Source organism: Zonotrichia albicollis, chromosome 1, assembly GCF_047830755.1.
Source record: "Zonotrichia albicollis isolate bZonAlb1 chromosome 1, bZonAlb1.hap1, whole genome shotgun sequence".
Classification (NCBI taxonomy): domain Eukaryota; kingdom Metazoa; phylum Chordata; class Aves; order Passeriformes; family Passerellidae; genus Zonotrichia; species Zonotrichia albicollis.
In genome coordinates, this window is record NC_133819.1 from 35693432 (window position 1) to 35706373 (window position 12942).

Below are 12942 nucleotides of genomic sequence, written 5' to 3' on the forward strand. Positions count from 1 at the left end.
GTAAATTTCAGAATTTGTATCCTGTTAGAGTTTAGAAGCTTTAAAAGGCTTCCTATTGGTCTGAATTAAAAAGGTTTCAGTCTCAACCTGTTTGTAAATCAGCAGACATCCACCAGAGAAAATTACTGCAAGACTCCATTGTTTTTACTTTTTAGCTGTCTCAGTAATGGAGGCAAGAATAAAATGCTTTGTCCTCCTGAGCCAGTTTGGCTGTGTACCATGTCACCTTTTGGCTGCCATTTCTCTTCCACAGAAAAAGCCCAGACTTCCAGGGCAATCTAAGCAGGTCTAGCTAATCACAGATACTTTCACTGACCCCAAAGTAACAGAGTAAGGTAGAGATTAATATTTCTGAGTATTAAATGTTTAGGGTGGTTCTTAGGCCTGCTTTCTAATGGACAGCTAATCTCATCTATGCCGTTCTTTGAAGACGTTAAAACCACTGCAAATGTTTCTAGGCTTACATGTCAGTAAATCTTTTATTAAAGGGACTTTTTGAAAGAAAAAATTGTACATTAACTTGTCACTTGGGAAAAAATAATTGCTAGAGAGGGTAAAAAAAAAAGATCTTTAAACTCTTACTAGACTGTTAAATAGTCATGCTAAACACCTTCAAAGGCTCTGGAAGAAGTTCCCAGGCATTGGAAGAAGCTGCTTTTATGGCTTATTGTATTTGCTTACAAGAGAATTAATGTGAGCTTCTAGAAATTATTACATCATTTGAATGAAAACATTACGAATACTGAAAGCAAGAGTAATGCTGCCTTAGAATGTTAAGAATATTCTTTTCAAAAAGGTCCTCCTTGGAAAAGCAGATTATTTTTTGTTTGCTGACAAATTAGATGGTTTACTATGAATGTACTTCATGATTCTTCTGCCTTGAACTATAGTCTATTTTTGATGTTCAAGCAAAACTACTGTGTGTATCAATTGGCCAGTCCTTATTCAAGGGTGTTGAAATTGCTGAATTTAAAAGAGTTACAAAAAGTCTGAGAGGAGAGCTATAGTGAAGGGAGAATTACAAAAGCAAGAGGGAGAAGTTAGGACCCTACATTCCCACAATGTCAAAAATTCACTGTCAAAAATTATCCTTCCTGAGGGAATGCAAAGCCAAGTCTGCTATTGTTCAGAGATTCTGTAGCACTGTCACCAGGGGGTGAGAAGGGAATTCTCTTCATTATAGGGCCCATATGCTCATTCATTACCCCAGGAGAGCAGAATTTAACAGTGAATTAACTAAGATCTAATTGGATTAATGGAGCAAAGATGGAAAACGGATTGGATAATAGTATGGGTTAAGCCATCCCTTTTTGTGTGCTGTGTCAGTCACTGTGTCTGACCCTGGAAGCTTTGTCACTGCTAGTGAGGAGAGCCTGTGACATCCTCCGTTGAGGAGGGAGGATAAGGTCTAAGGCACCTGGCAGTCACCTTCCCTTACTGACCCTCTTTCTCCAGCTGAAGAATGGTGACAATTACACTGATCTGATCAGGAAGTTAATTCATGACTTTTCATAAATTGCTTGTAATGCTTGCATGGAGATCACCATGGAAATGTAAGGCACTATCATAGTCAACTTGGCTTCATTTAGCACTTGAGGAGCTGTTAAATTGAATCATGTGCACTGCCTGAGACTGCCCAAGTGAGGAAAGCTCAGGAAGTTGAGAGTGACTGGTGAAATATCCATCTTTCCTCTTCCTAATGTACCAATCAAACTGTAACTCATGCACTTTTGCTGGAAGGACAGGATGGGGAAACAATCACCTGGAGTGAGTGAGTTGTTTGTTGGCAAGGACCAATGCAGCCTTTCAAAGCTCAAACCTTTGCAGGAGCTTAAGGGAGCTATAGAGTGGTTTTAACTTTAAAAATAGTGATTAGGCCTAATTTTTTAAACTCCTGATCCAAGTATGTCAATATTATTGTGATCTCCCTTAGAGGGATGCTGAGAGATCCTTGCCCAGACTGAGATGTCTCTGTGAGTTGAACATACAACAAGAGATACTCAGTTTTTAGTAGACTGTAGGATAAATAGAAAAAAAATTATCCCAGTTTTACAGGTATAGAAATATTTATACAGAAATACTTGGCAGATGTTTGACTTGTTCTAGGTAATGACATTTCATTTCCCTGCCTGACGGCTTTATTCATTAACTCAATGTAATTTATTTTTCTGAAAAAAAAAAAGTAATTCCAAAATCTTTGAATATACACTTTTGAGCACCTTGACTGGGACTAGTTCTGTGAACCGTGGCTAATAAATTGACTGAGAAGCTGTGCATCAGCTTAGTATATTGCCTAGAGAATGGTTCACTGGTTTCTAAAGCATTCCTTGACATTTTGATTATTCAAGGATGAATACTGTAGGTACCTGGACAATATTAGAGAACCACATGAGATGCCCCACAGATCATTTCATTTGACAACTGTTTGTGTTGCAGGCTAATTCCAAGTGAGTAGCATGGTGCATAACAATGCAGCTGTGCCATTATTACAGTCATCTTCAGAAGGGTTTGCCTTCTCCAGGAGACTGCAGAGCTGCTATTTTGTATTCTGTCCAAAGGCAGGGAAAGGCAGAGGGGCATATAATGAACTGTGCCGTGAAGCCTTAAAAATGTTGTTCCTTTGATCTAAAACCAGTGGTCACTGTGCTGAAACAGGATGATAAAAAATTATCCAAAACATATTTCCTTAAAATACTTCATGAAAGCAAAATGAACCTTGATGATATCCTTGACAAGGAACTCCACCTGTAAAAGAGGCCTGGGCACCATAGCTATGGACAGAAGGGTGGTTTGCAAAGGGGTAGCTGGGCCTTGGGACCTCCCCTTGCTCCTTATTGCAAGGGCTGTTTCTCTCTGTGCTGCCTATAACTCAGCTCAAATATTAGATTAGGAAACAGAAGCCTGTTACGTTATTTAAAAGAGCTTATTTGGTTTCTAAAATTCAAAGTGCCTCTACTTAGTGCTGTGATTGTAGGTCACTTATCTTTAATGAAAATGCTGATAAACAGAATAAGAAATTAGCATAGCAGTGGAAAGGTGTTTCATCATCTCTGTGTTCCCATCAGGAGCAAATGGAAGCCTCTGCTTGTAGATACAGGAATAGAAATAGTTCTGCTGTCCAGAAATTTTCAGTGTGGTTCTGATTTTATGGTAATACACAAGAGAGAAGGGAAATATTTTGCACTGAAGCTGAACAGCTTCTTCATCTCTTTTAGTCTGATTCCCCACTTTTCAGTGGCCCATATCCCAGCTTTTTGAGCTACCAAATACATGAGCCATCTGTTTTCCAACTTCTCACAGGCTTGGAGAAGCAGGATGTTATCCATTCTGAGCCCACACAACCCCAGCATCTGAGCATGCAATTCCATGCTGCTTTCCAAGTTTTGAAAGCTTTCCCTACACTTCACATGTAACAGCCTTCTTCCTGGGATTTCTGTGTTTGCTTGATTCTTTTACATCCCCCATTTGTCAATAACAGTCATTTCAAATTCAGTAAATGTTCTGCATTTACATGGTAGGTTATGGAAAGATAAGCTATCTCTTTACAATCTTTCACAGTTGATCAGGATCAGAAGGTGACCTATTTTAAAGAAGTTGAGGTAAAGAAAATAAAGACATGAGTCTACAGCCAAAGGCGAATATTACTGTTAAACACAGGAGCAATAAAGATTTAGGCAAAATTCATGGCTCAGTGCCCAGACTGTCCAGTGTTAAAAGGTGTTAGTTACCTCTACAGATTTTGTTACTCTACATACAAGTTTTAATATTTTAGCAAAAAAAAGGCAGGTTCAAAAATTATTTTTAATGAAACATTCCCCTAGCACTCTGCTTTGCAGAGATTTGCTCAGTGCTTAGCATATGAATACTCCACCTATTCGAGTAGACTCCTGTGCCCTAAGTTAGTCTGGAGTTGGTCTGTAAGGCAGTATTTAAGTAATCCTTTATAACATTCCTTATCACTGCATTTTATCTTCTTATTAACCCTATCTAATTTCAAGTGCTGTGTATTTCCAAGACACCAGTTAGCCAGCAAGGTGCTCTCAGTGGAGATGCAGCATTTTGTTGAACCAGCTTGGGTCCTCAGTTACTCACTGTAGTTTTGACTGGGTGCAGAAACAGAGAACTGGGACTGCCTGGATTTCTTAGCTATCTAATTTTTGCAAGCTGTGATACACCCTGAAATAGGTTGAGAATTATACATCATTTTTATGTTTGGTTTTTTAGGGGTTTCTCTTTCTCCTTATATAAAGGAGGATTTAAACAGCTTAAAATCTGTTCCCTTCCCAGCAAAAATAAGTATAAATCAATACAAAAGCACTTTCAAAAAAAGTGTATCCAATACTTCAAAACTGATACATTAATTAAATCTTCTTCTCGCCATGTTACTTAGTTTAAAATTAGAAAAGAACATAATGTCCATGATGACTGTAAAGGGTCATGGGAAGACATTTCATTTGCAATTGTATTTGGTAAAGAAATCCCAAACCAGGAAATTGTTCTTGTTTGGGTTGCTCTTTTTCATGGAATTGTGACCTTTTGTAATTTGTGTGAGTTCCAAGCATTTGAAATATTCACAGATTAGTCAAACAGTTCAAAGCCTTGCTGCTAGTTGTATTTGAATTTCCTGTTTTTCCCTTCCCTCAGATTCCACAGAGTAAAATTAGCGGTAGTTTGTGTTTCATTTCAAAGTGCTGAGAAGCTGCTGTCTGCCAGTTACCCAGTTAAAAACAAGAATAGCTAAGAACATCTTCCAGTTACCATCTACTGCAAATTTGCATTTAGAACTACACAAATGTCAAACCATCTTTGAATATGCAGAAAACAGCTATTTTTTAAAAATCATACCAACAAAAAATGGGTAAAGCGCTGCTTCATTAGGATTAAAATTGAATATTGACCACTTTTCTCACAAGATAAAGTTATTAGATTCTATTTCAAATCAGAAAGACTCCCAATATTTATTTTTAAGAAGGTGTTTTTCTGTTGGTTTCAGCAAAGCTACATCATGACTATATTACACTTACACCAGTTGAAGGTCTAGCATTACTCTTACAAACATACTCTTGAAAATTGTTAATCTTGGCATTCTGAAAAGGCTACACAAGTAGTAGCTCTAAAACACAGTTATCAGTTTTTACTGTATCATTTTGTGGGAAAGGAGATCAGATTTTGTTTTCTTCTGGTTTATGGTTGAATTTAGCCAGGATAGAACATGGCCTATTCCTGTGAGTTATTTTCAATTTAAACACTGTAATTTTCCATGTCATAATTTGCAGATAGTTTGGATAATTGCTTGGTCTTCAAACTATCAGAATCCATTTTGACCTTACTGGTATATTTCTTGAATTGAAATAACTAGTTGAAATAACTAGAACTGCTACTGTGGTGCCTGCTCTTGTCAGCAATTGCACTCATGCTTGAAGTACCACTGGAGCTTGGAGCTTTATAGTGGCAACACATTTAAAGTGGATTAAAAAAAAAAGACAGATTTTAAATAGCTACAATGATATGAAAATATAGAATAGTCTGAAATGTTTGGATCATCTGATCCAGAATATATCTGTGTGTGTCTGTCTCTATCTGAACTATCCAGGATCAGTTCATGTGGTCTAGTCTGCATGGCCAAGGTCTTCTGAGTAGTTTAGTCTACATTGCCTCTGGCTTCTGCTCAAATACACCCTCCTGATATTTCCCTCTTGAATCTGAAATCATGAAATAAACTGCCCTGGGGTCATTCATTCCTCAGTCCTGTCTGAAGGAGAATGGATAAACCAGTAGCAGTAGATAGTGTGGGTTTCAGCAAGCAGCAGCAATCTGAGGTGGGAACTGTGCAGCTGCATCTACACTCCCAGCCAGGCAGTTGTCAGAGATTCTCCTACACTGGAGAATGCAGCAGGCTGTGGAAATTACTCTTACAGTGACTTTTCATTTTTGACGTTTAGTCATTTAAAATCCATTTAACTTGTCAGATGGATTTCCCCCCAGCATATCAAAGAAAAGAAATGCCTGTTTGTGTGAATCCAGTGGGACACCACCTTTAGGAACTTTTAGAAGCAGGTAGTTTGCTTTGCATGCTGTTAGTGGGTAAAGCTCCCAGTAGAAATGGCCCTGCTGGCTTGAGTCCTGAGTGGTTTCTCCTGTCATGGATACAAAACTGTATCACAGGGACATCATTAGGACAATCAGGGAAGGACATCAGCTTTATTATTTTTACTATCACTTCTTTCCATTTCTTCTTGAGTCCTGGGGAAGGAAGACAGGAACTCACTGCCTTGATGTAAATGCCTGCAAATGCTGCATGTGACCATAAAATTTTCTCACCTATTTGTAAACCAGATGCTTGTTTCTAAGAGTGCTTATTATTGCATGTTATAAAGGATGATTTTATACCTGAGCAGAGAAATAAAATCACTTTTCTATTTTAAATCTTCCTGGCTTAAGCTCATCATAGGACAGTCTGGTTTTACTAGGAAAAAAAACTGGGTCATATTAAAGCAATCCTCTGCATGGTTCATCTTTGTAGTCTCAACTAGCAAGCAGTGTTCTTTCTCTGTGGGCTTCAAAAATCCTCTACAGGAAATGTCAACTGTAAAGAAATAAAGTTGGGCATTTCCCCCTACTCTGATACTGAAAAAACATTATTCTAGTGATTGTAGAGGCAGAGAAGATATTTCAAGATTACATTAACATCACCCAGAGCTACCATCTTCCTTAGCTGGTTCTGGCCTCTGCCATGGAAAAATACAAATGTCTCACTGCACTGGAGACTTCTGAGATGTCCTTTCTTCCCTGACAATCTTATGTTTCAATCAAATTTCTCTACTTGTGATTTCTGACCAACATATACATCTTAAAAGAGTAGATAAAAACATCTACATTTTGCCCCCAGACTAACCATTTCATGTTTTTCTCTCTGTTTTAACAGGAAGTTTTTTTCCTAGGGAATAATTACCTAAATAGATATTCCTACTCTAAAACAATAATAATTTTTTCCAGTGTACTTTATTCTCTCTTAAATATTACTGATTTTTCACCAGAAGAACTTCTGTCTATAGACCAGCCTTTGCACTGAGACCAGAGACTATCCTTTTAGCATAAGAGAAGAAATGGAGAATGTTATTTTTCAATACTTTTTCCCTGCAGTCCCTAATACCATTTCATTCATACTCTGAAAATTTCCAAATGTCATTGACCTGAAAACAAGGAACACTGAAGGCTGTTCTGAACTACCAGTTCATTCCAAGAGGATGTGCAAGTACACTGTGAAATACTGTGATTTCTTTGCCATAGGGAAATGTCTAGTACCTCTTCTCAGACTAATCCAAATTTAACTTAAGTTAGAAATAAATTAAGGATTGTTGCTTAGAGTGTAATGGTTCTGTTCTTGCTCTTAAAAGTAGGTTCCACCCTGGGACAGTGCATTTGCAAGAGCATTCTAAGATTGTGATAAAATACAAACAGGCACTGGCTTATGAACTCAGTAATAAATATTTTTTCAAAACACCAGCAGAACAAACTAAGGATAAGTGCACTCTTTATTGGCCTGATGTAACAAACTCATGAAGTGCGTGCAATATTTACAGCAAAATCAGAGGATAGTAAAGGGTGAGAGGCCAAAACCATCTTCTTCTATAAACTTTGCATCCATGCAGAGCCTGTAGCATCAGAGGCTGGGGCCTCTGTGTGAAATAGCTTTGTAAGAATTCTGATGGCTAACTCCTAACAAAATCCTAGATAGTGTTATATGACAATGCAAGGTACAGGGTATCAGTAAGTTATTGATCTTTAGATTCCTCACTGCAAGCTCAGTATTCCCATGCAACGAGCATGAGAATCCCAGCATAAGCTTCTGTCAGCAGGGAAACTAAGGGCACTCAGCATTTAGAGGAGTGCTTGTGCTTGGCAGTGTCAAAGAGAACTAATGTTTACTGAGAGGAATGGACTTCATTTATGCTTTGGTTTGGGAAATAAGTGGTATTGTTTTTTCAGAAACAGTGTCGTCTCCCCTGTCATAGATGTCATAGACTGGAAGACCTTTCAGTACTATCACTCTGTGGGCTTGCATCGAGGTGTTTTTGACTGGAAATTAGATTTTCATTGGGAACCAGTGCCAGAGCATGAAGAGAAGGTACGCCAGTCTCCCATCAGCCCTATCAGGTAACAGTCCATCAGACAATGTGCCTTGCTCAGCCCAGTGGCAAAACTGCACATTTGGGTCATCTTGGGTCATCTTCCAGCTAACAAGAGAAAGGTGTGGTTACTTGCACTTGCTCAATTAATAACTCTTAAGGGATAGGTTTTTTGTTTGTGCTGTTTTTTTGGCCTTTTGTAATCATTCTAACTAGACTGCAGTCACACTTTCAATGTGAAAAATATTTTCCACACATCGACAAAACTAGAGAACAGCCTGACTAGACAAGGTGTGGAGATTTGTAGGGAAAGCAAAAGACATGTCATACAGAGTTAAAAAAGATGTCTTACTCATGATCTGTTTATCTCTTGTTTTGAATGTACATGTGTGCAATGTTCCCCACTGTTCTGAGTCTTATTTGATAATTCACTTCTTAGCTGTTAGCTCCCTTCCCCAAACAAATCCTAGAATTACACTCCAGTTGTCCTTTATTTTGGTTAGATAATCAGTTCATTCAAGCTTATATGGAACAGTAGTGAATAATTTTGCAATACTCTCTCTATGGAAATGGTGGAATTTTCACTCTCTGTGTAATTCCTTATCCATAAACAAGGTGTTCACTTCCAAACTGTTTTCTACACAGGAGTCCTGCAGTAGCTGGTGCAGTGGTGGCCATGGATCGACATTACTTCCAAAATACTGGAGCTTATGATTCTGACATGACCATGTGGGGAGCAGAAAACCTGGAACTATCCATTAGGGTAAGGACCTTAATTAAAACATCAAGATGTGGTAACTATTGCAATTTTAAGCAACCTGAGTGAAAAAGGAAGAAGATATTTGTAAAAACAATGCAGAACAAGTTGGGTTATGGAGACTACAACCTTCCCTGCAGAAATCAATCCCCATACTCCACAGCCTGTCAGGACTATGCAAGAACATGCAGCTGCTGAGAGTTAGGAGCATTATGTCAGAAGAAGGAAGTTTTGCTGGCTATCACTATCTGCCTGAGGCCTGAGTCACTACTTTTGGCACCCTCTGAAAGCTGTCTCTTCTATTCTGGCATGTTAACATGCACCAAAGGGAGAGTAGCTTTATTTCTTTGCCAGCCTGTAGTTTTAATAGCAAATTGTTTATATTAAATCCTTTGCATTGATTTTTGCTGAATATGAAGAGTAGCTGATATTGAAAACCAATGAAAATTGTAGGCACAAAGGGGTATAGTGTTTTTATTGTCCCAGACAAGGGAAGCTGTGCACCCAGATCTCTCCACTACTCTGCACTGTTTGTGCACAGAAAAACATAAAAGCATATTAATAGCCATACTGGGTCAAATCAGAGGTCTGAATGCCCAGAATCTTCTCTGTGTCTGTGGGGAGCAATGTATGAAGAAGCATGTAATAATGCTCCTGCTGTTTCCAGGATTTCCTGAAGCAGAGCCTAGAGTAAAGGAGCTTCTTCCTTTCAGATAAAAGTAATCTAAATAAGGTAATCTCTATTTGTGCTTTCACCTGTGTTTCAGACCTGGCTCTGTGGTGGCTCTGTAGAAATTATCCCATGCTCCCGAGTTGGGCACGTCTATCGAAATCACTTCCCCCGCGCTTTCTCCTATGAAGAGGCCATTGTGAGGAACAAAATCCGGATAGCAGAGACCTGGCTGGGCTCCTTTAAAGAGAACTTCTACAAGCATGACACAGTGGCTTTCTTAATCAGCAAGGTAAAAACATCTCTAGTGGTTTGTTTTGGAGGTTTGTGTAGAGATAGGTGAAGGGAGAGGAATAGGAGTGGTGGTGTCTCTTTGCTGTCAGATGCAGGGGAAAATCTTTTTATTAAACCTTCCAGTGAATGAGCTGTCAGATCAAGAAGGAGAGAGAGAAACTTGTGCCTAAGTTCAGCTTTGTGCTGTTGTTATCAAATCTTACGGAGTATAATCTCTTCTCCAAATGACTCCCCAACAAGCTGTGGTTTGTTTTGTCACTGATGGAGGGTTATGATGCATCTGAAGTGGAAATCTGCAGCATTGTGTGCTCAAAGGACTGTCCTAGAGGGTTCACTCTCAGTTTCTGGTTTTCCTCATAGGGTTCATGAGGATATTCAGTGTTAGTCACAGGCAAGTGGCAAATTATAGTCTCTCCTGGAAGGGAACATATCTGAGTGGTCTAGTGACAGAAAAGGTATGTTTTTTCCCCTGAACTGACATATCCAGAAGCAACTGAACCGAGAAAGTCAGATCTCAACATGCCACTATTTACAAGTTACCTTTTCATTAGAAGAATGGTGTGGACATCTGACTAGACATTCCTCCAGGAATTTGGATTCCCACCAGCCTATAAGCTAGGACAGGATTGCAGGCAGATGTGTGGTGTAGCCCTGGCAGGCACCTACAGTTGAACCATCTGCAGGTTACACACCATCCAATAACTACAGAATGGCCACACCTGTACAGTCTCCATGGCAGATCAGGGGTGGTCAAGGAACTGTATATCCCTTGTATCACAAACAAGTGGATGTTTGCTTACTGGGAGTCTTGCAGCTGTGGGGAATGTTGTTGGTGGAGTTAATGTTGTTAATAATGTTAATGTTGCTGCAGTTCTCAGGAATTCTCAGGCTCCGGTACCTTTTCTTGTAATCATATTCTTTCTACAAGGCAGTGGACAAACTTGTAAGCAGTTTTGAATGAAAGTATCATTTATCTTCCTGTTCATTTCACAATGACAGGCTTTTAAGGAGAAAAAAATCACTGAAAGCATTTAGGCAAGCATGGGTAGGTGCTGTGCAGTTTCCCATTCATATTTGCTCCAGTTTCATAGAATCAGAGAAAGGTTTGGGTTGGAAGGGACCTTAAAGATTCTCTCATTCCAACTCTCCTGCTGTGTGCAAGGATGCCATTCACTAGATCAGGCTGCTCAGGGCCCCATCCAGCATGGCCTTGAGCAGGGATGAGGCCTCAGGGATGATGCCTCATCCCCTTCCAGGGATGGGGCATCTGCAGCTTCTCAGGGGAACCCGTGCCAATGCCTCACCACCCTCCGAGTAAAGGATTTCTTCCCAATAACTAATCTAGACCTGCTCTCTTTGAGTTTAAAACTACTCCTCCTTTTTGTAAATCCACTTTAGGTGCTGGGAGGCTGCTCTAAATTCTCCCTGAAGCCCTCACTTCTATTCAGTTCCATCAAGTGATCCCCCACTTGCTCTTTCCTTATAGGGCAAGGGACTTCCTTTCCCTTCCCTACTCACTCAGAGGATCAGGGTCTTGAGAGAGTGGAGAGCCTGACTGCCAGCAAAGGCTGAGGAATACAACTCAGCCTTCTCCATATCAGTCACCACCAGTTCACTTTTCTTGGTTATCAGTGCGGAGGGGGGGCGTCTTTTCTGACCTTTGTATTTATAGAATGAATCCCTTCTTGTGATTCTTTGTGTCCCTTGCCAAGTCCTGTTCCAGCTTTGCCTTGGCTTTCCTGACACCACCCTGACACATTCAAAGCATGTCCCTGTACCTCCCTCAGGTCACCTGTGCCTGCTTTCACTGTCTGTGCATTTCTTTCTTACTCCTCTCTTTGAGGAGCAGATCCTTGCTCAGCCATGCTAGTTTCTGGCCTTCCTTGCTCAATTCCCTACACAGTAGGATAGAGAGCTCTTGCACTGCAGGAAAAGTGGCTTTAAGGAGCTGCCAGCTCTGGTCAGCACCTCTGTCCTTAAGGGCAGTTTCCTAGGGGATCTCTTTCACCAGCTCCTTAAACAGCTGGAATTTTGCTCTTGCAAAGTTCAGGGTCTTGACTTGGCTCCTCACCAGGCTCACAGTCCTTGAGATCACAAACTCAAGAGCTTGGTCGCTACAGCCAGGGCTGCCACCAATCCTGAAGGCTTTCATGAGCTCCCCTGCACTGGTGAGCACCAGTAATACCTGTCCTGCATGCCTCATTCATTCAGGGCTGGCCATCACCCAAGAAAGGCAGATGCAGCAGGAGCTGCATTAGAGTGGGGAGAAGAACAGGACTGTATATCAGTGTGATCTCTCTTATTGCCTAGCCTGACCTCCTTATGCTCCACCAGTGGATCTGCCTCTCCAGTTAGCCTACTAATTGTAGAGTCTGGAACTATTATGTTTCCTTTTCTACTCTTATTTTCACATTTTTAAAAGGTCCTCCCTCACTGCCTGTGTTGCAGGTTTGAACTTCACCAGCCAGGAGCTTGTCAATTGATTCACAAAGACCAAGACCAAGCCTTTTAAAATGGGCAGTGAGGTTTTTAAATCATTTAATAATTCCCTGAAGGCTTTTCTTGTCAGCTCAGAAGCAATTTTCTCTACTAAAAACTAGTCACCAATGATACAGCTTGCTAGCTGTAAGCAGCATGACCTTTTGCCTGAGTTTATTCTAGCCAGAACACTTTTACTACTTCTGAGTATGATGCTCCCTCAAATGATCAACTTTATGATCTCTGGGTGCAGCATACCGTAACATAAATGGCCCTTTTTGTGTGTTCCTTTCTTTCACAGCCGATGTTTTCAGGCTGTCAGTGCAGCGGGATGTTATTCAAAAGGCTCAGGCAAGCGAGGACATTATTGCCGCTCAGCGGCAAAGGGCCCTGAGGGGATTTATTGCGCTGAGAGGGTGAGCAGAGCCACCTATGGGCCACTATAGAATTCTCCGTGAGTCTTCACCACCACCATTGCTCACTGCAGAAAACAACCAGTGACCCCCATTTAGCTGGCTTTGTAACTCTTCGTGGTTTATGGTCTGAATCACATCTTGCACAGAATGCCTGTGTGTGAGCATTAAACAGATGAATTCGGCTCTTCCCAGCTCTGT

The 12942-nt window shown here is 40.4% G+C and overlaps 1 protein-coding gene across 2 annotated transcripts in view; it reads left to right on the forward strand.

The window, feature by feature from the left end:
• Nucleotides 1-12942, forward strand: part of GALNT15 (polypeptide N-acetylgalactosaminyltransferase 15) — a 34135-nt gene that overhangs the window by 8504 nt on the left and 12689 nt on the right. For both annotated transcript variants that reach the window (XM_026798840.2, XM_026798843.2), the window contains exons 5-7: nucleotides 7990-8157; nucleotides 8775-8892; nucleotides 9654-9848. In XM_026798840.2, the coding sequence (XP_026654641.1) occupies nucleotides 7990-8157; nucleotides 8775-8892; nucleotides 9654-9848 (481 nt within the window). The remainder of the gene's footprint in view (nucleotides 1-7989; nucleotides 8158-8774; nucleotides 8893-9653; nucleotides 9849-12942) is intronic.